The following is a 24,511-nucleotide window of genomic DNA, read 5'->3' on the forward strand; positions in this document are numbered from 1 at the left end:
AGAACTGGCTGTGTCTCCCCCATCAGCCTATGCCCTGAGTGTGGGGAACCAGGCTCCCTCTGCTCTCCAAGCTGAGCCCCCAGGGCTCTGCCTGCAGGCTCCTTCCTGGGCAGCAGGGTGAGGAAGCCCGTGCCCCCTGTCGCCCCACAACAGGCCTCTGATCCTGGTGTGGTGGGCTCCCCCCCACCCCTTAACCACTGCCTGCTTCTTCAAGGACCTGGTCTGAAGGGCCGTGACCGCTGCAACACCCCACCCCGCCCAGAGCTGCTGACTCGGAGAAAATGGAACAAAACGGGGCCGGGAAGGGGGCAATATTGGAAAAACAGCCCAGCCCAGCCATGGGGGCCTCCTGGGCCTGGGAGGAAGCGAGTCGGCCTGGGGCCTGCCAAGTTGGATACGGCCTCCATGAGTCACCGGCAGCAGGGAGCTTGGGCGGGGGGCTCGGGGGCCAGGGCCATGCAGCTGGGGTCAGAGTTGGTCCAAGCAAGGGCTGGGACCACTCGAGGCGGCCAGAGCCTGAGCGGCCCCGGAGCCTGGCCCGGAAGGGGCTGCATGTATCTCTGGCCAGGCGCCCGGCACAGTCCACGGACAGGCAGGGCTCTGATGACCCCCACCCAAGAACACTGTCCAGCCCTGCCCCCGCTCCCAGACGGCCCCTCTCCGGTCTTCATTGCTCTGGGACCCCCAGTGTGAGGGCTGACCACCAGAGTCTCCCTCCGTCGGGGTGCAGGACCCGGTGACCTGCCATGGTGGCTTACAGCTTCTCCTGCTCCGGGGGCTCTGAGGACAGGCCGCCGTGGTCCTCGTCCTGGTCCTGCAGCCGCCTGTCCCTCTCCCGCCGGCGTCGCTCCCGGGCGGCCTCCTCATCGTCCTCCAGACTCCACTGTGTGGTGAGCCTGGGGACACAGAGAGACGGTCACACCTCGGCCCGTACCCTACTTCTCCCACCGAAACAGGCTGTGCTGAGCTGTGTGCGGAGGGGCTGTGTGCCCTCTAGGCCTCAGTTTCCCCACCTTTAAGGCAGAGTTCCTGTGACATGGTCATGAAGGTGCCCGTGGCTGGGGGGAGGTCCTAGGGTTCTGTAGGCATCTGATACCCATGTGCCTCCTGGTGATGGAGGGCCCCCAGTGCACAAGCAGGACAAGACCCTCCATGGCCTTCTACCAGCTGGATCCGTTGACCTGATCAGAGCCAGGATACAGGCCAGCATGGCCCTGGCCCCAGGCAAGGCCCCGGAGGACATGGAGAGGTGTTGCTGAAGGTACAGAGAGCTGGCTGTGGCCACCAGGCAGCTGGTGCCACGGGTCCTACTGAGTGAAGTGGCTGCAGCCTTGGCTAACTGAGCATTACTGGGCCGGGCTGGGGTCAGGCCAGGGGCAGACCCAGCCAGGCAGCACCCCCTACCCCGACCACCCTGACTAGGGTGCACCTTCCTGTTCCCCAGAGAGAAGTTGCCCCCACAAGGACCTGAGGCCCAGAAAAAGGCTGCCTCCAGCGTGGGCCTGACCCACATCTGAGGACCCCGCAGGGCCGGCTCATCCAGCCCGTCCCACCCTCTCGGAGCCCCCCATGGCGTCTCTCTAGGCTGTTTCAAAGACGGGGAAACTGAGGCCCACTACAGAGCCAGGCTTAGGAGAGCCTCCTTCCTCAGCATGTGCTGACACCCACAGCTTCTCGGGGTGCCTCAGGGCTACCCAAGGTTGGCCTGGGACCGGGGGTCCACAGCCTGTCCTCCCCTGCCCCAGCCCAGCAGATTCCTGACCCTTGGTGTCCAGCAGGCATGGCCCTGTTCCTCCCCCCAGCCCCCCTACAACCCAAGAGGGGAGCCCCGGGTCCCCACTGCTGCAGAGCACACTGCCCCACACCGGGGTCTCAGCCCCTTCCTGCTGTTGTCCGCTGAATGACCCCGCAGCGCTATCTGTGGGCCTCCGCCCTGCGGCCTCAGCAGCCAGCGTGTGATCTAATCTCTCCTAAGTCTCCTTGGAGCCTCAGACAAAAGCCAGGCCCCTCCACAGCCCCAGCTCAGGCCCGCTCCCCCGCTGCACCCCGTGGGACCCGGGCCTCCGCATCTCAGGCTGCCCACCCCCAAAGCCCTCCCCCACGGGCCCCAGGGAGCCCTTGATCCTCACACCTGGTCCCATCACGGGGCACATGAAGCCCTGCCTCCCACTCCAAGCCTTTGGCTGGGGGCTGCAGGGCCCCATTCTGTGCGGGAGGTAGAGCCTGGGGCGCTCTCAGGGCTGCTGGGGCCCGGGGTCCCTCCCCCCTCGCGTGCACCAGCAGCCCCTCCAAATGGCGGGTGGGAGCGCAGAGCTGGGTCCCATGCTGTGGGGCGGAAGGAGGGTGCCCACCCCTCTCCTGAGGTAACCCCAGGGGGCTTCCCGGGAGGGTTCCTTGGAGGGGTGAGGCAGCCATTTTGTTCCTCTCGCTCCATGTCTGAGCTGCTCATGGCTGTAGACACGTTTGTGTTGGGGTGTTTGAGTCAATGTGTCATGCCTGGGTGTGTGTGTGTGGGCCCAGGTGGGGTGCGTTCCTGGGCCCAGGTGGGGTGTGTGCTTGGGCCCAGGTGGGGTGTGTGCTGTGGGCCCAGGTGAGGTGCGTTCCTGGGCCCAGGTGGGGTGTGTGCCTGTGCCTGAGCTCCTCCTTGGCCTGGTCTCAGGTCTCCAGGGGCCTTTCCTGCACAGGGGGCTGCTCCCCGGACTCCCCACCAAGCCCTGGGGACGCTGCACCAGCACAGCGCAGAGGCCACACTGGGCCTTGGGTTTAGACATGAGCCAATGCCCTGGGTTCGCCCTCTGGTCGTGGGCCCAGGTCACGGGAGCCCCCTGCAGGCCTGTGCTTGGCTCCCGTACCAGGCGGAACACCAGCCCACAGCACGTAGCTGGGCCTCCCTTGCACACACAGATGTGTACACTTTCTCATGAGCCCCACACTCAGGCCCACGTAGGCACACAGACCCACACTCCATGCGTGGGCCCAGACACCCCCCGCCCCCATGCACACACATGAACACACAGGGATGTGCACGTGCAGCTGAGACACGGGACCAAGGTGAGGGCCAAAGGCAGGCCAGCCCCCCAGAACACTGTTTACTGTTTTCCCAGCCATCGCCCCGGCAACGGCCCTGGGAGAGGCCAAGAAGTATTTTCTGAGAACATCCTCCCTGAGGCCCCTTTGAGGGTCACCCCCTGCTCTTGCCTCCGTGTGGGACCACCCCCGCCAGCCCTGCTGGCCAGGGAGTGGGGGGTGGGGGCAGAGTAGGAGTGCAGAGTAGGGGTCTCCCAGTGTCTCCCCAAAGCCCCGCACTGAGAGAAGCCACCCTGCTAGCAGCCCCTGACCCAGCAGCCCGAGGACAAGGAGCCAGAGAGGCCCCTTCCCTCCCGCCTCCCGCCTCTCCCAGCTGCCCCAGGATGTGAGTAATGCGGCCCCTCCTGGCCCCTCCCATGACCTCAGCCCCTCACAGATCCACAGCTGGGCTCTGTTCTGGGAACTGAGATGGGGGTGGCTCTCTTGGGGTGGGGTGGGGGCCTCTGGCCTGGGAAAGGCGCCCCCGGCCAGAGGCCCAGACCCCTTGGCACGCTCAGCAGAGCTGTCAGGACGCTGGCGACAGCCGGCCGCCTGTGGCCCCAGCTCAGCCGGCTGCAGCTGTAAGGGATTTGCTGTTCCTAAGCAAATGCAATTAGGCGATTTCCTGTGTCTGTTCTGGCTCCATGCTTGAGGCCCAGGGCTCAGCCCGAGGGGCGCGGAGTGGGGCTGTGCACTCCCCTCCCCGTGTCAGGCTCTACTGCGGGGGCCCTGCTCCACCCAGACCCCAACAGGCAGGGCAGGCTTGGGCCTCCCATACTCAGCGGGGGTCCCTGAGTGTAGGGGCTGCCCCCACCCCCGCTGGCCGGGTCTGTCACCTCCGGGGCCCCTGACTCAAGAGGCTGGCCCCTCCTCTCCTTCCTCTGCAGCCCCCAGTTGCCACCGAGGGCCAATGGTGCCAGCCCTGCACCAGGCCTGGCCCCCCCAGCTGTCCCCCCTCCCGCCTCCCCTGCCTACGTGGCTGGCTCCAGAGGGGGCTCCCGGACCAGTCTCCTCTCTACTCTGCCCCCTGTAGGCAGCTAGCGGGCTGCCCCACCTGCCTCTCCGGCGCCTAAATGTCTGCTTAGAGTCGTGGGGAGGGCTTGGGGCCCGGCTGCGGGCAGGGGCCAAAGGGAGGACAGCGAGGCCCAGCCTGTCACGTGGGAACTTTCTCTTTAGGCCCACAGGGGACCCTCCTGACCACAAGTCCCCTGGACGCCATGGGCGGGAGGGGCTGCCCGGGAAGCCTGGGGAGCTGGCCTAGTCCTCCCACCCCCGTCCCCAGCCTCCCTGGGGTCTCCATACACCGTGGACCAGGGAGAACACTTGCAAAGAGAAGGGCCCCTCAAGTGACTGTGGAGGCCATAAGTGAAGGGACAGAGAGTGGAGGGAAATGACCCATGGAGAGGCCTTCTCAGTGCGGCTTCCTTCCGGGGCTGGAGGGGAGCCAGCGCCCCCACCACCTCGGTTGTAGACCAGCCTCCAGGGCGGAGGTCAGGCCCGCTCTCTCGGGGCGTGGGAGAGTGCAGCACTCCCACCCCACAACCGGGGGTGCCCCTCACCAGTTGTGCAATGCAGGGTCCTGCCCCAGGCAGTCTAGGGAGGGTCTGTGGGTATGGCGCTGCCAGGGTGCGGGCTGTCACTAGTCCTCGCAGGGGCAGCTGGGGGTGCAGCTGTGAGAGGGGAGGGCGAGCAGGGAGCACAAAGAATCCTGAGCCAGCTAGCAAGCAGGTGGTGGTGGGTGGGGCGGCAGGAGTGCCCCAGGCGCCCCAGGCAGGGGTGCAGGCGCTTGGCTGCAGCTGCTGGGACCTGCCCCCCACCAACCTGGAGCTGGTCCAGCCCGCCCTCCCTCCAGCAGCACCTTTCTGGGTGTGCCCATGCCCTGCTGGGCCTGGGGGGAGGCAACCCCTGTCCTGTGGGCCAGGCAGACACCCCACCAGGCACCCCACTGCTTAGGGGAGCTCAGTAAGCCACCTGAACTTGGGTCTGAAAGAGGAGCAGGGGTTTGCGGGCCAGGGGGAGGGGGAGGACAAACACACAGGCGAGAGTGCTGGCGGCAGCAGACCCCAGGGTGGCCGAGGCCAGGGTGGGACAGCTGTGGGGAGGTGGGTGGGCAGCTCCGACAGGTCCCACGCCAGCACGGGCCCCATCAAGCCAGCATTCTGCAAGAGGCCCGGCCTGCGTGTGAAGGGGAGGGGAGGCAGGGGTTTGGAGGAAGAAGTGACAGGCTGGGGTGGTGGGGTGATCAAAGGGACGGTGCCCCAGAATTCCTGGGCATTCGTTCTGTGCCCTTGGGGGATGAGGGAGACGGGGAGCTCGAGGGGGTAGGTTTGGGGGAGGCACCTGTAGAGCTTGGGCGTGCAGAGCGTGGAGTGAGGGGGGCCCCCAGAGATGGTCAGTGGGGAGGGACTGCACGTGAGGGTCGCAGACTAACGAACGGGGGAGAGCCCTGGGGGTAAGTCCGCAGGGGCAGGACGAAGCCTGGGGACCCTGCCCGAGGCCCCTCCGGCCTCGCTGTGTAACCCCACTTCTCCTGCCAGACCACCTCTAGGGCACTCCCGCACCGCGTGCCAGTGAGAGCTGAGGCCCAGACCGGTGGACTCCTGGACCAACACGGTCACGCCATCGCTGGGGGCCTTGGTGTCCCCACATGTAGGGCTGACGGAGCAGACCTGTGCCCAGCGCTCAGCTCTGCGCTGGCTCCTCCTGGCGCGTCCCCGTTGTCCTCGCTCCCGAAGGGGCAGAAGGAACAGGCAGGACCCGGAGGCCTGGGGCAGCTGTGGTCTCCGAAGGAGTAAAGGCGGAGCCGCTAAACTGGGGGCCCCAGGGTCATGGAAGGCTCTGAGTAGTGAGGAGTGTGGAGTAGATGGTGGCCGGAGGGGGACATGAGGTGGGCAGCCTGCTGCCATCCTCGGGTGACAGGCTGAGGCCAGAGGGGCAGCGGCGTGGGGCGGGAGGCAGGGCCAGCCTCTGTCAGTCACCCCGTGGAGGCGGGGCTGTGGGGAGGCCTGGAAGCGGCTCCGCCCCTCCAGGGAGGAGAGGGGCTGGACGGACATGCTGTGGTCTGTCTGAGCCCTCTTACCAGAGAGACCCCAGGCCCAGCCTCTAGCTGCCCTCCTATAAAAAGGCGCACTGACCCTGCTCTGCAGAGTGAGAACCGAGACCCTCCCCGGCCAGGCCCAGCTCCCACCCCTTGTGCCCTGTGCCCCCAGGAGGCTTAAGCCCAGCCCATGCCACACACCACTTTTCTCTTGACTCTGGTAGGCCGGCCCTGGGCAGGCTCCCTGGAGGAGGGCACATCTGCCTGCAAAGCTGGCTTCCCCCGCAACCGGAGAGGCGATGGCACCCCAAAGGGCTCAGGCTAGGGGTGCAGGCCTCTACGAGCCCAAAGCTGGCAGGAGAGAGGCCCGCCTGCAACTTGCACTAGGTGCCCGGGGCCCTGGGCAGGGCATCCCAGGGCAGCCCCCAGAGGGGACACAGGGGGCAGCCTGCCCGGCCCCCGGGGGAGGAGGAGGGCTGTGCAACCGCAGCAGTCGGCGTCCCCTCCCTGAGCCCTGCCTCCGGGAGAGGCCAGGGCAGCCTGTTCGCGGGCCTGTCTGCGTCATCGGTGACATTCCTCCAGAGCCACCTGCCCACAGAGGGACGGGTGTGCCTCGCCCCTCTCCCAGCCCAGGTGCACCTCCATATCCCTCCCAGTGTGGTCTCTGCTGGGGCTCTCTGCCCAGCACCCCCTCGTCTTCCTGGTGGGGCAGTACTTGGGGATTCCTGTTTGGGGGACCCCTAGCTGCCCCACCCAGAGCCCCTAAAGCCAAGGACCCCCCTTCTGCACATCTTCCCAGCTGGCCCCCAGGGCAGTCAGGGCGGGGCGGCCTTGGCCTTGGCCTCCGGTCACCAGGGACTCTTCAGGACAGGCTCCGGCCCTTGTCTCATGAGCCACTAGTTTCTCGCCCCACTCGGTCGGGGCAGTCGCCCCACTTCACAGCTGAAGCGTGGGGCTGGAGCCCACAGACACACCTGCCACCGTCCCCGAGTTTCCTCCCTGGGCCGGGCTCTCTGCGCCCCCTTGATAACACCCGATGTCTGCCACCTGCTCCAAGGTCTCCTATCCAGCCCAGGGTTTCGGTCCTCATGTCTCCCGGCTTCGCCTCCGTCTACCCTGCTGCTCCCTCTTGCCCTCCGTCCCCCTTCCCTCCTTCCTGCCAGGTGCTAGGGCCCCAAAGATGGGTGGGGTTTCCTCTGACCCCGACACCCCCAGCTCCACCGACACCACCGCAGTTTTGTTCCAGGGCCACAGAGGAGGTCCCCGAGTCCAAGCTCTTATTTGGGGAGGAGAGTAGCAGGAAGCCCCCCCGGGAAAGGGGCTCCTGTGCCTGGGCTCAGCCCCGAGGGGCCAGAGGAAACGGTGGTGGAGAGGAAGGGGCAACAAATGGATGGATGTGTGGGTGTCTGGGAGACATTGTGAGGGGGCCCCCGCCGAAGGGGGGCAGGGATCCTCACCACAGCTCCGTTCTCTCCCCATCCTGCCTGGACCCCAGATTCGAAGCCCCCATGACCCACAATTCCCCCCACCGGTGCCCCTGGGGAGAGAGTGGCGTGGTGGGGTGTCTTTCCTGTGGCATTGCTGGGGCCACCCTGCTGGTCCCCAGCACCGCCTGCCCCATGCGAGCCACCCACACCGGAGGAACACGACCTCAGCCCGAACTTGGGGACGAAAGGCTGTCCCCGAGCCCCCCTGATACACCTGGCACCCGGGTTCCTGCTGCAACCTTCACCCCACACCTGTGATATGGTGGCTGCCTCGGGCCCCGTGCGGCTCCTGGGGAGGACCAGGCTCCGAATGCCTGTGAGGGCGACCGCAGCCCAGGCTTGCGCATCACACCACCCGGCCCCCAGAGGCATCCAGGCAGCCAGTGGACCTCCATCATCCACCCAAAAAGCCCGAGGGAAGGGCGCTGTGACGGAGTTGCTGCCAACCCGGTGCCCACGCACCGGCGGGCAGGTCCAGCCTCAGGGGGTCTGTGACCCCTGAAACCTTCCTCACAGGAGCTCCACCCTCTCTCAGGCCTCCCTTTACAACTTGGCTCCACAGAACTGAGCCTCGGGCTCTTACGACCCTGCCAGGACTGGAAAATGGGCACTGGGGCCCCCAACCCCCCCAGCCCAGGCTTCCCCGGGTCCTCAGAGGTGAGGCCGGGCACCAGCCGCCTCTGCCCCAGAGTGGGGTCCGGAACTGAGCTTCACGTCCCGCTGACCGGCTGGTCACCTCCCTCCGGCTGAGCGTCCTACCTCTTGTGATGTGCTCCGTGGACGGCCACTTCCACACCTCAGCTCCCATCTGCTCTGACCGGCTGCCCGCCTGGGCCCGGGGTTGGAGGTGAAGGCCTCACCCTCCTCGGGTTTGTTCTGCCCTCGGGTCCAGCTTGACTGTGGCTGGACTGGCCCGTGCTCGCATTCCTCCCGCCGCCCTGCGCACTGCGCACACAGGTCTTCCTGCTCTCCTCCGAGTCACTGACCACAGCACTGCAGGGGCCTGCGCCAAGTGCCACACAGCCCTAGAGACCTTCCCGGGCGCCCCGCCCTCCACACTCAGCATCCTTTGCTTCAGCCAGTCATCCGCCTACACACTGCATCCCTCGGCCCGACCTCCCGGGGACTGGACAAGGGGGCTGACCACACGGCGCCCCGGCTGACCGGCAGCCCGGCTGCATCTCCAGGTCCAGCCCAGTCTCCTCTTGGTGCCGGACGGCCCTCCAGGAGAGCCAGTCGCTCGCGAGCCGGGCTGGGACTGCCTGGCACAGCTCTCGGAGTGCTCACGAGGCCAGGCCTTGGCACGTTCCATGACACGCGACTGGTGGCTGGCACCGACTGGAGCCCTGCCATCCGTCTCCCCTTTCTTCCTGCCCAGAACCCAGATCCACCTCACACCCCTGAATGCCCCACGCATGGCTCTGCCCACAGCCATCGCCAAAATGGCTCTCATGTCAGCCCAGTCTCCGGGTCTCTGGCCGCCCACCTGGGCGGGAGCCTCAGCAGCCTGGCATACGACCGCCTGTCCATCAGCCTCGGTTCTGCCCTCACGGGGAGTCCTCGCCCCCAAGTGCCCAGAACATCCAGACCTTCTGCCTGGAGCCACCACACCATGCCTGGCCCCCAGCCCCCCCTCTGGAGCCATCCTTGCCCCCCAGTGCCTCGGGGCTGATTATTCCGGGGTGCAGGGCCATGGCAGAACAGAAAGCCTGGACTTTGACACCAGGCGGGCCCTAATTCAGTCTCCTTCTTGTCGCCCCCTGGCTGTTCGTCCTTTCATGCTGCAGACCCCATGCCTGCCCCCCCCCGCGCCCCCAAGCTCTGGGCAGGACCCCTAACCTCCTTGGGTCTCAGCTTCCTCAGGTGCGCAGACGGGGACACAGGGCCAGGCTCAGTGGCCCCATGAGACTCCCGTGTACCCTGGATATCCTGCCGGCTGAGGTCAGGTGGACATGCCCCGTCCTCCGCCCCCGCGGCCACTGCCAGGAACTGGGGGCTCCTGCTGGAACTTCCCCATTAAAGGGGCGACGTGACCCCTCCATAACCAGTATGTGACTCCTTCCTCACTGCCGTCTTCCCGCCAGCCCATTCCACACGAGGGAACCCAGGCTTAGTTTAGGGGTGTAATGTCTCCCCGGGGCTATGGCACACGGGGGTTCCAACCCCACAGCTCCTGAGAACAGGTGTGGGAGACCAGGCAGTGACGAGACGGGTCCCCATTCAAGGGTGTCAGTCCAGGTGCAGAAATCGCACACTCAGCCCCCGCGACCCCCTCGTGTGGGGGTTTTCTGTCATTCCCTTCACCCTCTCTCGGCCTCATGGGACCTTCCTTTCTTTCCTTTTGCCCCCCCTTCCCGCCTGCTCCCATCTTTCCCGGAGACGCAGGGACAGACACTAGATGGGGCCGCCCACCCCCTGCTCAGCACCCGCCCTGCCCGGCCCTCTGGCGTCTCCCCTCTGCTGCGTGGGGACAGCGGGGAGGCACTGGCACGCCTTGGTGGCGCCCGTGGCCCCTCGAGCACCCCGTCTCCTGCTCTGTCCGCCCCTCTCCTTGGCCTCCGTCCTGGCCGCGTCCCCTCCTGCCCACCCATCTCCATCTCGTCGAGCCCTGTCCCTGTGCTTCCTCCCTCCCTCTGCCTTTTCCTGCCGTCTCTCCTTTCTGTCTCAGCCCTTCACTCGCTCATCTTTTTCTCTCTTCCACTCCTTCCTCATCGGGCAGCCCTCAGGGCACACGGCGTGCTGGCCCCGAGCCTCACCTCAGGACCTCCCCTGCCCGCGGCGGGTGGCAGCCTTCCCTCACGGCCACGCTCTCGCCTTCTGGGCCGGGCTGGGGTCTGATTCCACTCAGCGCCCAGGGCCAGGGTCCTGCACCTGTCTTCCTGCCCCTCTCGCCCCCAAGCTCTCACCTATAGCCGGGTTCCCACCTGCCTCCTCGACACCTGTGTGGGCCGAACCCTGGCCACCAACCTGTACTGAGCTGCTGTGAGCGTGATGAGGTGTTCCTGGGGGCTGTGCCCCCTCCAGCCATCCCGTGGGGGCCGGGAGCCATGGGGTGCCCTCGCGTGGCTCTGGTGAGGGTACGGGGTCCAGCCCCCAGGTGCCGGGTGCGCCCTGGCCGCTCTGCTGGCCGCTCTGCCTGCTCCTGTTCCCAATCTGGAGCCTGGCCGGAACCTCAGCACTCTGGGCTCCTGCCCTGACACCCTGCCCAGGGGGCCGGGCCACTGGGTCCCTGTACCCCGGGCTCCCAGGGCAGCACCCGCTCTGGTTGACAGACCACCCAGTCCCGAGGCGGCGCCGCCCACCAGACGCCAGGCCCTGCCAGGGCGGGGGCCACCCCGCCCCCAGATCTGGGCCTTGGGTGGGCCTGAGGCAGCCACACCCCTTTGGACACTGTGGTTTGGAGGCCTGGCTTCCCCCAGCCCCCCCGGGCCAGCCCAGCAGGCTGCCGGCCCCAGTCCTTGCTCTGCTGGCCATGGGGGTCCCCAGATGCCTCCTGGGCCTGGCTGCCCCTGGTAGGACAGCCGGGCACAGAGATTGCTGCCGTGTCTATAGTGGACGGATGCCTAGAGCAGTGGCAGAGGGGCCCACACGGAGCTGCTCCAGCCCGCAGAGTCTCCTGTGCTGGGACTCCGAATGACACAAGGACGCCAGCCAGGGTGACTCGGCCAGCCCCCTTGATCTGTGCCAGCCCAGCCTCCACCTCACAAAGCCAGGTGCCCAGCGACTCTAGGACCAGGCAGGCAGCCCAGAGTCTAGGTGGCTGCTGGCAATGAGCTGGCCTAGGGTCCCTTTCCTGCCTGCTCGCTGTCCCTAACACCGGCCTGGCCTGATGTGAGCCGTGGGAGAGCCTTGAATGGCCCAGGGGCAGCAGCAAGAGGGGGACAGGGGAAGGGACAGAGTTGGCATGGGGGGGCTGCAAGAGGTGGGGGCCAGCCCCGGGGGTCCGGGCCTGCCAGCCTGAAGTGTCCTGCTGGGCAGAGACAGCAGGGGAAGGAAGCCCCCCCATCTGGGTGGCCACAGCCCCGGAATAAGCCAGGTGTAGAGAGAAAGACGCATCGGGCAGGGAGGGTGGGTCCTCCTGGCCTACGGTGTCATTTGCAATCCGCTTAAACTGGATCCAACTTACACCCTGGCTGCTGCCCAGCCTGTCACAGAAAGAGGCCGCATGGCGTCCCCCTTCCCGCCCTGCGCCCAGGCGCGTGGGTGCTGGGAGAGTCCAGGCAGTCCATGGTGAAGAACCGGGGTGAAGTGGTGGGTGAGGGAGGACGGGTCCCCAGCTCCCACAGTGACCTTGGACAAGTCACCAGCCTTTCTGAGCCTGGTTCAACTGTCAGGCAGGGGGCAGGGGTCTGTCTGCCGGGGCTGGGAGTTCAATCCCTTAGATACAGAGAGATGCTAACCATGGTGCGGGTGGCAGAATGTCACCAGCCTGGCAGGAGTCACGAGTCTCTGTGGGTGTCGCCAGGTCGGAGGCCGGGAGGGTGTGCGGGTTAGCGTTCTCCCCACACGTCCGTGAGCATGTCCACCTACAGCTCGTGGAGTTACTCACAGCAGCGGGACAGACACACTCGGCCTTTCTTTACGAGGGACTGTCCTCTGCTCCCCACCCACCCTTGCACAGCCGGAGTACCCAGGGAGTGCAAAGGGACACTTTCTACTGCCCAGAACCACTGGCTGGCCACCGCAGGCCCACCTGCCCTGCCCGGGTGCTCAGGGGCTCGAGCCCAAGCCTGGCCCCACCCTCAGCTGAGCTGTACCCTCCATGCCTGTCAGTGCCTCACCCAGGGCAGCAGCCTGGCACTGGGTTGGGCCGAAGGCAAAGCCACAGCTAGATGGATGCTTGTGGCCAGGCCCTTCTGTGATGAGGGGCGTGTGCCCGGCCAGGCCCTGGGTCTCGCCCTGTCATTGTCCAGAGGGCCGTGCTGTTCCCCTCTCAGGCCTCAGTTTCCCCTTTGTTAAGTGGCACTGGTTAGCTCTGGAGACCAACCCCCTGCTCTCCTCAACCCCTGGGCCACAGAGCTTCCTGGAGGGTCACAGTGGTGACTCCTAGGAGGACACAGCCCAGCCACGCAGAGCCTGGAAACGACAGGTGTGAAGCCCAGGCGATGACACGCAGGGGTCTGCCTTACGAGCAAGCCCAGAGGGTCCCAACCCTGGGTGGTGGCCCTTGGGCCAGACCGGGGTGGGGCTGGGAGGGGGCATCACTTGTGTCTTCAGGGACCCGGCCGTCACAAGCTGGAGGGGCCCGGGACTGCTCTCAGCTCCGCTCAGACGCTGCTGAGCCCACCTGCACACCTCTTTGTCCTTCCTTCCTCCCGGAGTCAGGGTTTGGGTGGACATGGCAATGCCAAGAGATGCCCATCCAGGAGCTTGCCCAGCGTGCTCGATGCCATCAAAGGAGGCAGGAGCAGGCTCATAGGCCTGGCAAAGGACAGTCCTCCCAGCTTGGGAGAAGCCAAGGCAGGCTGCATGGAGGAGACAGCACTTCAGCTGGGCCTCAGGTGCCTGGAAGGGTTTATGAGGAGGAGGAAGGGCATTGCAGGCGGCTCAGAGGGAGGCGGTGAGTGGTCCCCGGCGAGAAGCAGCGACTCTGAGCCCACCTACGGCTGAGCTCTGCAGAGCTTCTGGCCCTTTGCCTCTGCTATCTCTCCACGACACTGCAAGGCAGGTGACACCACACCACTACTTTACAGAGGAGGAAACTGAGGCCGGGAGAGGGCAGGGCATGGGACCAAGGCCCAAGGAGGCAGGAGCCCGGAGGGTGGCCCTGGGGAGATCTGAGTCTGAGGCCCGAGCACTCACGTGGCCCAAGGTGCCTCCCACGCAGGGCTCGTGCGCAGAGGGCAGTGGGTACATGGGCTGTAGAGTCCAGTTTCATCATGTGTAAAGATGACTGGATGGTCCCCAAGGGTCAGCGCGACCACAGGTGAGCCTCAGAAGCCTTGTGCAGATGTGCTCCCCATCCTGAGAGCACTGAGCCAGGGCAGACTGGCCGTACGGGTGGGAGAGGCGGGGACACGGCCCGCGTGCACGCACCTGCACACACGGGCACGTGCCCGGCCGGCCTGGCACACCCCTCACCCTGCCCGTAGCACGGGGGTCACTCCTGCCGGGCTGGGCCAGGCTCCTCGGAAGAACTGAGGGATCCCCATGCCCGGGGCTGGCCTGGCACAGGCATCCTGGCCCAGGCTCGGCGAGTGCCAATCGTCCGTGGGTGGCACCGGCATGGGCGTCCTGCCTGGCCCTCGGTGCCCCGGCTGGGCCAGCAGGGACCTACCTCAGGAGGCGCTCCAGGCCCTGCTTGCTAGAATTCCTCCTCAGGAGCGCCGGGCTGCTCATGCTGTGGGCGGCCGCCCGCCTGGCCGGCGACCTGGCCTGACCCCAGCCCTGGGGACGCTGCGGCTGCCTCTTCAAAGGCTCCTGTCCGTCCGCCCTCTGTCTGCTGCCCTGTTCCTGCTCCTCATCCTGTGACTTGGACCCCTCTCTCTTGCTTTTTTCTTGCTTTTTTCTCCTTTTTTCTTTTCTTTTCTTTCCTTCCCTGCCCCTCCTTCACACCCTCTGTCTCTGTCCCTCTATCTCTGGCTGTCACTCACTCTGCCTGACACCCCCTCCCCTGTCTCCTCTTTCCGTCTGCTGGTCTGTCCTGGCCCCTCTGCCCCCCGTCTCTGGGCCTCTGGACCGTGCGGGTCTCTCAGCCCCCTCCTCCTCAGGCTTAGCAGCTGCTTCCCTTTCGTCCCCCTCAGCCCCCTACTGCGCCCCGCTTGGTCCCCTCCACCTCTACTGCCCCCTCCTTCCCAGACTAGTAAAAATGTCAGGGAGCAGCCCTCTCCGCCCAGCAGTGGGGCTCAGTGGGACCTGGCGGCCTGTGGTGGGCAGCAGCGGTCACCTCTCCCCTCGGCCACCTGGACAGCTGCCCCCTGCCTCCCTCATCTCGTCTCGGGAGCTTGCGGGGTGCCTGGTCCCCATACCTGCCTCTCATCCCCTCGGGCCCGTCTCCTCGCCCTGGCCTGGCCTGGCCCATGCGCGGCCTCCGCTTTTCCTCTCCTGCATCTGCCTTTTGGGTTCAGCTCCCCTGCGCCCCCTGCCTGGTCCTGGGCACTCAGCCCCTTCCCCTCTCACCCCTGGTCTCCCTGGCCCCAAAGCCAGCCCCTCTCTCCTGTCTTTTCCCTCTGGTGTCTCTGTCCCTATCTCTGTCTCCCTCCCTCTCTCCCTCCCTTCCCCTCCCCTCCCTTCCTCTCTCCCTCCCTCCTCCACCCCTCCCTCCTGGTACTCCATTTTTCCTTTGTTTATTCCCAGCTCTTTGCTCCTGTTATCACCTCTAGGGGGAGGCCGGGCACCCCAGGAATCCTCTCTGCTCCCCAAATGGGGAGACGGCTGCCCTCCCCAGTCACCCACCCCCAGACTGCCCTGGGGGGGGTCAGAGCAGTGAGACCCCAAGAGGCAGACACCAACACAGCCTCTGTGGTCTGGTATCCATCCTCCCAAGAAGTGGCAACCGGGCACCGGGTCCGGCGGTGCCCGGGCCGGCCGCGCCCCCTTGCCCCTGGTCCTTTGGCCAAGGCCCCGGAGAAGCCGTCCAGCCCGTTGTTTCTCTGGTTGGGCTTAGTCACCGTGACTCACTTGAGAACACTCGAGGCCAGTGGCTGGACAAGGGGAGGGACTGGACTCCCTTTCTGGGGGAGTCACTGAGGACCAGCCATCATGCATCCAGGAGCTCGCCCGGCTGGCCGATACTCACAGCGCCCTAAGACATGGACGCCATGTACCCATGTCCCGGGTGGGGAAACCGAGGCTCAGGCTGGTGTCCGAGGTCTCAGAGCCAGGGCCCGAGAGCCAGACCACGCGCCAGGTCTGAGGACGGCTGGCCACCCCAACACCGGCCCGGAGAGGCCATCTCTGTGCACATGGCCCCGCGCGCGCCTTCCAGCCCCCCTGCCACAGAGGAACGGCAGCTCGCGGTTCCTCCACTAGGGGACATGTGAGTGGACAAAGGGCAAGGTTATGATCACACGGGCAAGCGGGTGGACACGCCAGTGAGTCACTGTGTGAAGGCAGTGTGTGTTGGAAGTGGCGGCAACGGTCGGAAAAATTCCACGTGAGCCCACAGCTCCAGTCTGCAGTGACTCAGGTGGTGGCCGGCTGGCGGAGGCTTTGTGGGGGTCAGGAAGTCTGGCTCAGAGCCCCCCGCCCACACATCAGGCTGGGTCCCGTGACCAGTCCTGGAGGGGAGCCCAAGCATCTTCCCTTCCCCCGCACAACCCAGGAGGAGCAGAGAGTGTGGGGAGTGCCGAGAGGCAGCCGTGCCCATTGCCCGTCCCCAGCGCCCGCCGCCCAGCCCAGCATCCAACGCAGACCTCAGGATTCTAGCGGAGTGAGGAGGAGGGGAGGGCAGCAGGACCCGGGCTCAGCCACCAGCCAGGGAGGTGAGCCTGTGCTTCGTGTCCATGCCAACCTACCTGTCACCCCCTCACCCCTCGCTCTTAGTCCTGGAACCCCAGTCACAGCCAGGAATGGAATGTGCCAGGACATATTATGGTTCAAAAGAAGGAAAAATATTTGTACCTGGGATTGAGCGAAGTCCCTGACACTAAGAACTTAGAATTGCACAGCTTTCTACCAGAAATGCTAATAGGTGAGAAGTGGCAAGGACGGGTCTTTAAATGCAGAGACCAGGATCCCAGTCTACAACTAGGGCGTGTCCCAATAGGAACAATAAGGCAGAGTATTTAACCTCAGCGCTACTATTATTTGTCCATCCGTTCATACATCCTCCCATCCATCCCCCATCCCCCCATCCCCCCACCCACCTACCCACCCGCTCATCTAGCCATCCGTTTATCTGTTCACCCATCCATCCATCATCCACCCATCGCTTCATCCTTTCTTTTTATATAGCTATATTTATCCTATCATTTATCAACCTATCAATTTCTTGATATATCTATCCATTCAAATATCCATATAAACACAATCTAGCCTTCTATCAATCCATTCAAGCATTCGTCAGTATATATATATATATATATATATACCAATGTCCATCCGTTGCTTTTTACATTTCTTCATTGAGCAAGCATCCATCCATCTATCCATTCATCCATCCTCCCATCCAACCATCTATCTAAATGTCTGAATGCATATGAAACACTTAGAAGAAGCATTCAGTTAGCCACCCATCCCTCTGGAACATAATAACCACTCAATATATGTCAATTACTATAATCTATATGTTCATCCATCAGTTTGTGTATCTGCTTGCCCAGCTGCCCAACCAGAAAACTGTGGTTAATACATCCTTCTAGCTCTTCAAATGTTCTGCTGTCCTTACTTTCATTCATCTTTCCACATATTTTAGTATTTACCCATCCCATTCATACATCCATTCATGTACGCCTGTCCGTCCATCCATCCGTATGTCCACCCACCTTTCCATCCAGCAAGTGATGCATCCGATTGTGCATAAATACATATATATATATACATATATATATGTATATATATATATTTTTTTTTTGTCCTTCCATATGCACATCTGCCCATTACGCCATCCAAATGAGTTAGTACTTAAAGCAGTTGCTGATACGTAGTAAAACTTCAAGAGAAGTCAGTTACTGTTATTCTCATCCATCCATTCACTAATCCATATCTCATTCCACTGACCATTCATTCATTCATCTCTCCATTTACCTTCATGTAATTGTTCATCTGTCCATATGTTGGTCAACAAATCGATTGAACATTTGCTATATTCATTGTTTAGGTGCTAGAGAGTCTGCATTTCTCTCCTCTGACATTTTTGTGGGAACAAAACATATAAATATTTATATTTACATTAAGTACATATTTACTGTAACATATCAGATGGTGGTAAATGCTATAGAAAATGTAATTCAAGGTTGGTGGATGTGGAGTTTTGGAAAGGGTTGATATTTTATGTATAATAATCAGAGAAAGCCTCACAGGAGGGGATCAGCCTTTCCTTATTTGAAAAGAGACTTGAACAAAATGAGAGATAGAAGTATACATTGGTGGGAGAAAGAGTTCTAGAAAGAGAGAACAGCGAGTGCAGATTTTCTGACTTAGCTACGTCTGTTTAGTAGTTCACCCAGAATCAAGCCATATGTCTATTTACTCACTATCTGTCTATCTTTTCATTTGTCTATCTCTTTTTATATTTGCCCATCTACCGATCCAAAAATTTATCTATTATTCATCCATCCATATGTCTACCTGGCCTTATAACCTCCTATTCATCTGCCCAGTCATTTATCTGTCTACCTTCCATCCTTCTACCTATCTGCCCATTCATACTTCCATGTGTCCATCCATCCATCCATCCATCCATCCATCCATCCATCCATCCATCCACCCATCATCCATCCATCCATCCATCCATCCATCCACCCATCATCCATCCATCCATTCATCTCTTGGATACCTGCTCAAAAATCTATCAGAGTTTGTGATCAGCTTGATATAGACAGGTTCAAAACAGTTAAATATATGAATAGAATCATTAAATGATTAAAGTCAGCATCCATTTGATAGGCTAATATTTGTGTCATACCTGTTGTTATATATGCTAAGTACCATGTCTGCACGTATCCATGTGTCTGTTCATACATATGCCCATCACTCCATTTATCCATCCACATTGTCAAACATCTATCCATTTGCCCATCCAACATTTTTACTTCTGTCACCACCACTACTAGCTAACATTTATGAGAAATTATGTGCCAGAGACTTTTCTAAGTGCTTTCCTTCATTATATAACCCTCATAAAATCCCTATGGGGTAGGCAGTATATTATTTTAGTGAGGAAACTGAGATACAGAGAGTTAAGTAACTTGTTCAAAGTCATATATACCCATTTTCATTACTTTCATAAGTCAATCATGTATGTTTCATCACTCCTCTCTTCCATCAATTTATTTGTTTATCTGTGTAATCAATTGACCATTCACACATTTATCCATCCATCCATCCATCCATCCATCCATCCATCCATCAATCTATTCATCCATCCACCCACCCATCTCTCCATCCATCCATCCACCCATCATCCATTCACCCATTCATCAATTCATTTGTTCTTACTTCCTACTCTTCTTCATCTATCTTTCCTTTAATTCATACTTTTATCCATCACGGAGTCTTTTATTTTCCTTTTTTTCTTCTTTTGTGACTAAAACATGGTTCACAAGCTTGGGGTCCAAGAAGGTAAGAGAGCAGACCCTCATGGCCAGTAGGCTGAGTGCTACAGTAGAGCCTCAGCAAAGGCTGGAGAGGTAGGGACTCGTCCTCTTGTTCAAACATTGTCACACCACACACACCATACCCACTCACAAACATGCTCACAGAGTGGTGTCCCCATGAAAGGTGAGAGCCCATGGCAGGGAGGACGGTGGACTCAGTGGCTCCTGGGTGACTCCAGGTAGACAACAGCCTCTGACTTACAGAGGAGGCAGCCCCAAATGGCACTAATCTGTCTCCTGCTCCTCAGTCCAACAAGGGGAAGAGGCCAGGGTGGTCGGAGGGTGGACGGATTGATGACACCGGGTTTGGGTTCGGGCCGGACAGGCGAGAGAAGCTGAAGATTCTCTCCAGACTCTTCTGGAATCAACTGGCTAGAGCCATCTGTCCCAAGTTCCATTTCCTTTTGAGGGGAGGCAGCTCGGGGAAGAGGAAGTGTGGGGGGCGGAAGCAGCCTTGGGTTACCTCAGAGATGAAACCAGCCAAAGGGCAGGTAGGTCTAGGAAAGAGGGCGCAGATCCCTGGTCTGAGGGGGCTGTGTTCTCCCTGCAGGGGGAAGGGGCCACGTCTAAGACGCCCCTGCCAGGGGTGAGGCAGGGCAGTGACACTCTTACGGTCCTCACTCACAGCCCATGTGGCAGCTGGGGAAGCCAAGGCTCTGGGAGAGAGGGGATGTGGGTGTACCCCCCACCACTACCCCACTGTTTCTGACACAACCCCACACGTGCATGTGTGTAGGGGGCCCTCCCTTGTGGCAGGACCCACAGTACCTGGCAACCAGGAACATGGGGACCCCAGAAAGGCAGGTGGGGGTAGGGTTGTATATGTGTCAGTGGGGGGCTGCCCCCCACCCCGTTCCAGGAGGCCTGAGTCCCTCCCACTCCCACGGGAGGTGGGGCCTGGAAAGGACGCAGGCTTTCGCTGGGCTCAGGCGACCCCCCTGCCAGCCCGTGAGACCAGACAGCACTCTCTCCCAATTTCCCAGCTTAGCGGCAGTTAGCACGTGGCGTCTGGACAGGATTGGCCTGGCCCCCCGGAGAGGACCAGGGCCTTTCCTCACCCCGCCATCTGCCTGCGTCTGGCACCGCAGGATGGTGCTGGCTGAGCAGAGCAAACACAGTCCCCTAACCTCCTATAAACCCCGCGCAGACCCCTCAGCCCTTCTCTCCAGGTGGGTGTTGGGGGTGGGGACCCTGGGACGACTTTCTCCTCTAAATCTCAGGTCACCACCGGCAGAGAGGCCCTGATTCTATCTGCCTCGGGGGAACTTGTGAGTGGGGGAGTTGGGGAACCCCTCTGCTGGTTGCCTTGTGGCCTCAGCCCCCAGTCTCCAAAAAGCCCTTCGGAAGCCCCCGGAAGGGACATTCCTGGTTCCAAAGGCTGGAGGCGGGCACTTGGGAGGGGCCCGGCTGGAGGGGGGCTGAGGGACCTTTCCAGACACCTCTAGAAAGTAGCAGCTCATTCCAGCAGGGCCGGCCCCATTTCTGTTTTCTGGGCAGGTCGCCAGGGTGCCTTCTCACTGTGCCCTGTGCCGGGTGGCGCTCAGAAGCTCCTTCCTCACCCCCACGGGAACCTCCGGCAGTGCTGTGTGGGGCTATTGAGCACCCACGAGGGGCCCCCTCAAGGCCTTGCCGGGCTCCTGGCACCCTGACCTTGAGCCCTCAGAGGCCATGGGCTCCCCAGAGAGAGTTCTTGCAGAGGAGGGCGCTCCCGTTCTCAACCAGGGCCGTGAGGGGTCTGTCCACTGCCAGACAGCTGCCTTCGGGCAGTGACTCAGCCCCTTAGGCCAGTGTTTCTACCTGTGACATGGGAGGTCCCGGGAACACCTCACTGGGTCCACAGAACAACCTTGGTTTGAAGAATTGGGTGAACTGGTGGGGGAGCGCACTCGCAGTCTGAGCAGCTACAACTGCAGATGGGGAAACTGAGGCCTCGGGGCGGGGGGAGCTTATTTGCCCAGAAGGTACTAGTCTGGGCGTCAGCAGCTGATGCTGGCCGTGACCCCAGGACTCTGCCCGTCCTCCGCCTCCCCCTGGCACTCAGGACTTGGAACCCAGCGGAGCAGAGCCCATGCTCCCGACCCCAGCCAGCTGGTGGGGACTCCAAAGGGGCCCCTTGCGGCTGCCACCCACAGGCCCATCACCCTGGTGCCCTGCCAGGGAAACAGAGGCACAGGCAAGCCAGTGCGGTCACAAAGGGGAGGGCAGCGGCTGTGCCAGCTCACAGCGGCACCCTGGCGGGGCTTTACTCTGTCTGTTCCCTGAGACCCTCCCAACGCTGCCCCTGTGTGACTCCAGGGATGTTTTATGAGACAGATGGAGCCCAGGAAGGGGGTGAGGGTGCAGAGAAGGATTGTTGGCTTCCCACATCGGCAGGGGTCCCTCTCCCTGACCCAAGGAGGGAATGTGGAGGGCCCAGCTGGAGGGCGGGGGAAGCCGGGCCTTGCCAGGAGGGAGGCGTCCGTCATCTGGGCTGAGCTCAGCCTCCCTCGTCCCCTGGGACATTTCCAAGTGCCCAAGAGCCCTGACCTGGGGGGAGGAGGAGAAGAGGTCCTTTTGGGTGTCCTAAGGCCCGACCTAGCTCTGACAGGGAAATGACCCAGGGCTCAGCCCCCCAATTCTTCCACTCCGGAAGCCTGGGTGGCCTCGGGCACTGCCCACTGCCCTTGGGGCCACGTGCCCTGGCTGTCCCAGGCGGTGCCTGGCTCTGCTGGGAGTGCAAGTGGGTGGGAGGGCCGCCTGGGGGCCTGGCTGCATGGGGGGTTCTGACCCATGGGGTCCCAGCACTCCTTCCTACCCTTGGCTCCCTTGGGGGGATGGGGCCATCCTGGGGCAGTTGGAGGGAGCTGCCCAGTTGCCCCACTGCAGCGGCATGGCCTGCCCTGGGCCGGCGTGCAGGCTGATGTCTGAGGCCTGACAGCCCTCTGAGAGCGTGCAGCATGTGTAGGTTTGGGGGCAGGTCTTTCTGGCTCCACTCCAGCCCAGCGGACCCAGCAGACCTCCTGGGGGCTCCCAGGTGGGGCTTCCCAGGCCACATATCCCCTCCCTGGGTGCAGCCCCCAAAGGAAAATCCCGTTTCTTCAGTCACCTTGTGAAATGAGAACCTGCCTTGCCTCTCAGTTTCGTTCTGAAAGGTCGGTGTCACACACCACATAGAGGCGGGGTGGGGTGGGGGCTCACCACAGGGAGCCCAGGTTCAGGGACCCGGGGCGGGGCGCACCCGGCTGGCTCTCCACCCCAACGTCCCACACAGGCGCAGCCCAAGTCCCCAGGACAGGCACCAAGATGCCTTGGGGTCAGCCACCCGCGCCTCCTGCTGCCTTGGCCTCCTGTCCTTGGCTTGCACGACAGCTGGGAGGGGGGGTGTCAAGGATGGGGCCAAGGAGGGAGGCGGGGGTGCCCGGCCAGGCGGCTCAAGCCGTGCCCTTCTATGGGCACAAGGTGGCCGAGAGCATGGGAGCTGAGAGCTTGGACGGCGCTGACGTGAGGAGCCATTTCTAATCGGGACACAGCTGTCCTCGGTCACCTGCTGGGTGCTCAGAGCACCCGCCTTCTCAAAGGACGCAGCAATCTTCCTGCCCAGGGCCGGACACATCCTGGGCCGCAGCCTCCCACCATGGGTGCTGGGTCCCATCGGGTCCCTGTGAGGGACAGTGTGCCCTGGCGGCCCTACCTGGCACACACCCTGACCCAGACCCAGGCTGCCCGCTCACTCCAGGCCCTCCCTGGGATTCAGCAAGTAGAAGGTGACCTGCCACCTCCCTCGCACGCACGCACATGCATGCGCGTACACACGCACACACGCACACACACGCGCACACACACGCACACACACACACACGCACAGGCTCACACTCATTTCTCTCATCAGTAAAGGTGTCATCACAGCATTAAGCATTGCTGTCACCAGCCCCCAGCCAAAGGCCTGGGGTCAGAATCCACTTTGCAAGCCAGCCTTGAGGCTGTGGGGACCCTGCCTATACCTGCTTAGGAGGCCCTGGGGGTCACCCCAGCCCCTCATCCCCTCCCGTGCAGCAGCTCAGGGGCAGGAGAGTCGACCCTGAGCAACCCCATCTCCATCCGCGCGACTCGACTCTCATCCCCTCTCCTGCCACTGGCCCCCGCGGGCTGCTGCCTTCCTCCTGGCTGGTGGTCTCCATGCCCACGTGCTCCCCATCCCGTCAGACCTCTGCCTGCCCTCTAACAGCCCTTCCCCCAGGCCTGGTCCCTCGTCCTTTGCTTCTACACAGGCCAGTCCCCAGCAGCAACTCCTGAACAGGCCTGGGGACAAGCACTTTCTCTGCCCAGTTCTGGCGGCCGCGGCCCTTTCTGCCGGCAACCCACACACAGCCTCTGCCCGTGACCCCTCGCATTCACCCCCAACCAACAGCACCTGCCTGGCAGTCGGAACGGGCACCCGCTTTCATCCTCAGCCTCGTCACCAGAGGGAGGGGGCTCACTAGGCCCCAAGTACTGACTCTGAGGGTCCTGAAGCTGGGCAGCCCCCTTGGTCAGGCCTGGCCCTCCCCACCCCACGCCCACCTCCAGCCCTTACATCGTTGGCCCTGCCTGCCCCAGGCCCCGTCCCCTCCCCAGCTATCCAGGTTACGTCCTGGGTCCCTGCATTGGGCACCCGACCCTCCTTGTCCTGGGTCAGCACCCTACTAATTCACGGGGAGAACTCGGCCTTTCCCAGGTAGGCCCAGCCACAGAGGCAGATGGAAAGGCAGGCGCCACTGCGGGGTGAGATGGGGTCCTGGGAAGGCGGCCTGCAGCCTGCGTGCGACCTGAGTCCCCCACGGCGCCCTGGACCTCAGGTTTAAGCGTTACCCCATGTAAATGCTCAGAACAGAGCACCGGCCGTGGGCCTCCCGACGCACGGCCTCCCGACGCACGGCCTCCCCGCAGGCCCTTACCCGGAACCTTCTTCTGCCAGCAGTTCTTCCTGCTCCTCGGGGTCCGGGGGGCTCAGAGCCTCCGCCATGGGCCTGGTGTTCGTCTGTCCGTCTGGCGATGCAGGCTGTGTGTGCCGGGGCTCTGGGTGCTTCCTGGGGCGGTGGCCCAAGCCCCCACCCCCCGCCAGCTTTCACTTCCCCTTTCCGGCTGCAGGTTGAGGTTTGAGCTTGGGTTGGGGTGTTGTTTTTAATCTGCTGTTGCAAGGGGAGAGAGAGAGAAAAAACCCCAGGCACCAGGAAGCATTAAGCAAGTTGTGGGGACCTGAGGTGACAGGCCCTATGGAGGCAGAGAGGCTGGTATGGGGACTGGGACCCCCGTGCGCGCCACTCTCCCGGTGCCCACACAGGAGCCCTCCAGGCTCCTCCCGGGTCCCCAGCAGCCGTGGCCTCAAAGGTCCTTGCATGTGGCAGGCTGTCCCCAGCGCCAGGGCGTGGTTCTGGTCCCTCGAGCCTCAACACTCAGCACCTTGTCCTCTCTGGAAGGATCCTTCCGGGTGTGCTCACAGAGCGGGGCACACTTTGTCTCCACACCTGAGGTCTCGACACCCCTGATGGGCCTGCGCTGTCCAGACGGCCTGTGGGCTCCTGCCCGGAAGGCCCCACCTATTACATGCCCATGCCTTGTCCTGCTGTTGGGCTGTGGGTCTCTTTGCAGCCCCTCCCCTTGTCTCCTCAACTCTGCTGCACCGCCACCCCGCTCAGCCCATGCCT

At 62.5% G+C, this 24,511-nt stretch overlaps 1 protein-coding gene across 6 annotated transcripts in view; it reads right to left on the reverse strand.

Moving 5' to 3' along the window:
* Positions 1-23,900, reverse strand: part of LSP1 (lymphocyte specific protein 1) — a 34,938-nt gene extending 11,038 nt beyond the window's left edge. For 3 of the 6 annotated variants that reach the window (XR_002126761.1, XR_002126759.1, XR_002126760.1), the window contains exons 1-2: positions 7,078-7,565; positions 759-896 (exon numbers count right to left, since the gene is read on the reverse strand). Coding sequence is in view for 3 of the 6 variants with exons in the window: in XM_019667360.1 (XP_019522905.1) it covers positions 759-896; positions 7,078-7,193 (254 nt within the window). In the remaining 3 variants the exon portion in view is untranslated. Of the gene's footprint in view, positions 1-758; positions 897-7,077; positions 7,566-13,867; positions 14,753-23,761 lie in introns of those variants that run through there. The other 3 variants (XM_019667361.1, XM_019667362.1, XM_019667360.1) reach the window with 3 other exon arrangements.
* Between the last annotated feature and the right edge of the window lie 611 nt (positions 23,901-24,511).

This window comes from Hipposideros armiger, unplaced genomic scaffold (assembly GCF_001890085.2).
Source record: "Hipposideros armiger isolate ML-2016 unplaced genomic scaffold, ASM189008v1 scaffold_494, whole genome shotgun sequence".
In the NCBI taxonomy this organism is placed as follows: Eukaryota; Metazoa; Chordata; class Mammalia; order Chiroptera; family Hipposideridae; genus Hipposideros; species Hipposideros armiger.